At 38.3% G+C, this 2,717-nt stretch overlaps 1 protein-coding gene across 1 annotated transcript; it reads right to left on the bottom strand.

Moving 5' to 3' along the window:
- Nucleotides 1-405: 405 nt before the first annotated feature.
- On the bottom strand, nt 406-1,242 carry LOC141710681 (uncharacterized). Its single transcript, XM_074513231.1, has one exon. The coding sequence runs from the start codon at nt 1,240-1,242 to the stop codon at nt 406-408; it is 837 nt and encodes a 278-aa protein (XP_074369332.1).
- Between the last annotated feature and the right edge of the window lie 1,475 nt (nt 1,243-2,717).

The following is a 2,717-nucleotide window of genomic DNA, read 5'->3' as shown; positions in this document are numbered from 1 at the left end:
AAGTTGGCCAAGACTGATAATATTATTTTTCAATGCAGGAATATAATAAACATCATTTATATATTTCTTTTCACCTTTCTTTGACATGATCGTGACAGTACCTTTTCCTTTCACCGAAATCTTTGACGAGTCACCAAAAGTAACTTCTCCACTGATGGTATCCTCTATCTTCGTGAATAATTCCTTGTGACCAGTCATGTGATTACTGGCCCCTGAGTCAAGATACCAAACATTCTTCTTGCTTTCCTCGTCTCCTTTGTAAGTGAGGAACATAGCTGTGCCAATATCTTTATCTTCTTTTGCTGCTACAAAATGACTTCTTTCTTCCACCTTTGGTGCTCTACACTCATAACTGAAGTTACCAAATTTATTACAATTATAACATTGAAATTGAGACTTGTCACCTCATTGTTGAAAAACGCCTCTTCCACGACCTCTGAAATTTTGACTACGACCAGATGGTTGATAACCTTCAGAATTCTGACCTCTGTTGAAAGACTGCCTTCCACGACCTCGTCCACCTCGGTAGCCACCTCTAAAGCCACCTCTGCCACGTACAAAACCGCTACTCCCAGAACTATCACCAATGGACACCTTACTTTGTAACACCTTTTCCAAGTGGCATGCATCATCATACTGGTTCATTCGCTCCTCATGCGCTTGAAGTGAACCAACCAGTTCGTCAATCGAATTTGTTGACAAATCTTTTGACTCCTCAATAGAAGTAACCTCATAATTAAATTTTCTGGTCAGTGAACGGAGTAGTTTTTCCATGACCCGAACATTGTCGAGACTTTCGCCATTTCTTTTCATCTCATTTGTCACGGCTTTCAAACGCGTAACAAATTCACCAATATTTTCTGAATTCTTCATCTTTAAATTTTCGAACTCCCCGCGTACCACCTGGAACCGCACCTTTTTTACTTTTTCAACTCCTTGGAATGATTTTTGCAAAATCTCCCATGCTTGTTTTGCCATTTTTGCTTCAGAAATTTTTTCAAAGGTTGATTCATCAACACCTTCAATAATTGTGTACAACGCCATTTTATCTTTTTTCCGGATCTCCTTTAACGCCGTCTTCTCGGCATTTGGAAGCGCTGCTTCAGCGGTTGCATCAGCGGGCTCGTTGAACCCATTTTCGACAATTTCCCAATTATCGTAAGGACCGAGTAACACCTTCATTTGGATACTCCAATTCCCGTAATTTGTGGACGTTAATTTTGGAATATTGGGTTGCACCATATTTGCCTTTTTCACGAACATAACCTTGGCTCGGATACCACTTGTTGGAAACGTGTAAGGTTTTACAAACTAAAAATGTATATATAGGCTGGTATGAGCTTTAGACAATTAAACACACAAATGGACCAGGATGATATATATTGATAAGATTACAACTTTAATTTAGAAATCCAAATACGAAGGCTACAGCCTTTATCACTGACTATGAGCTACAACTCTATTTCTTATTTTCTTACAACTGCTGTTGTGTTTTTCACTAAATAAATTTTTTTTTACTACAAACAGGGGCCCTATTTATAGGCTTGAAACAGATCATTTAACATCATTGCTTACATGATTGTCATTAACTTTCTGGCCAACCTTATATCTTCAAAATTCAAAGTACAACCTACCTTTATTTGTGGTTTTTACATGGACAAGCTATAACTCTCCTTTCTTGAGAACAATCACCATCCACAAGCATTGAAACCATGCAATATCCACCTGCAGAGTTTATTTACTAGTCTTACCGGCCACCTTTAGCCTACCATATTTTGAGGATGACTTTGTAAATAATATATGTGTTCATATTTCACCCAGCTATTTATTCAACATCTACTAGAAAGCTACTGGATAACTCTGTTGTTAATATTTATTAGGGTGGTGGAGAGTTTGAATTCTAACAAAACTATCCCCAGACGATAATCTTAATCCAACACAAAAATCAACGGATTGGGTCAATAGAAATGAACCAGAGGCCGAAGATAGCAAAGCAAGATGAAGGGGACAGGCTCAGCAGCTTACCTGACGATATACTTCATCAGATTCTCTCGTTTCTTGGCACTCGACAAGCAGTTCAAACTGTTGGGTTTTAATCTAAACTTAACTAGTTTATTTACCTGATTTAGTTGTTTGTTAATAATGGCATTTGTTAGGCATGTTTTTAGTAAAAAGACTGAGTCTTACGTGGGTTCAGTTTCTTTAGGAGAGTCATGGTGAGTTTAGGAGTGTTTTATGTAAACGTTGCTGATTTGTAGAAATTTGTTTTTAGCTAGTTTGTTTTATATTTCCATTGCCTGTAACCAGTTCAGTGAGCTGTGATAATAATATATTAAGTTTTGCTTTCTCCAGTTTCAAAGTGTAAACAGGTGTGTGTGTTTCTTATATCAGGTTTAAAACTCTACATTCTGGTATCAGAGCCTCGTAGTGTATGCCAAAGTATATGCCTAAACAGAGAACTATGGACGTGTCAAAGTCGAAGGAGGGATCACTGGGGCTCAACTATCCTATGCTGTCAAAGAATAACTATACGACATGGTCGTTAAAGATGAAAGTTAATATGGAGGCACAAGGCGTGTGGGAGGCAATTGAGTCCGATGGTAAAAAGTCACAGGTTGAGGTTCGTACAGACAAAATGGCGTTGGCAATAATTTACCAGAGTATTCCAGAGGAGATTTTACTGTCCGTAGCGGAGAAGAAGTCGGCACAGGAGGCTT

This window comes from Apium graveolens, chromosome 1 (genome assembly GCF_009905375.1).
Source record: "Apium graveolens cultivar Ventura chromosome 1, ASM990537v1, whole genome shotgun sequence".
Classification (NCBI taxonomy): Eukaryota; Viridiplantae; Streptophyta; class Magnoliopsida; order Apiales; family Apiaceae; genus Apium; species Apium graveolens.
The sequence above is the reverse complement of the archived record's forward strand: the minus strand, read 5'-3'. Positions and strand labels throughout refer to the sequence as shown.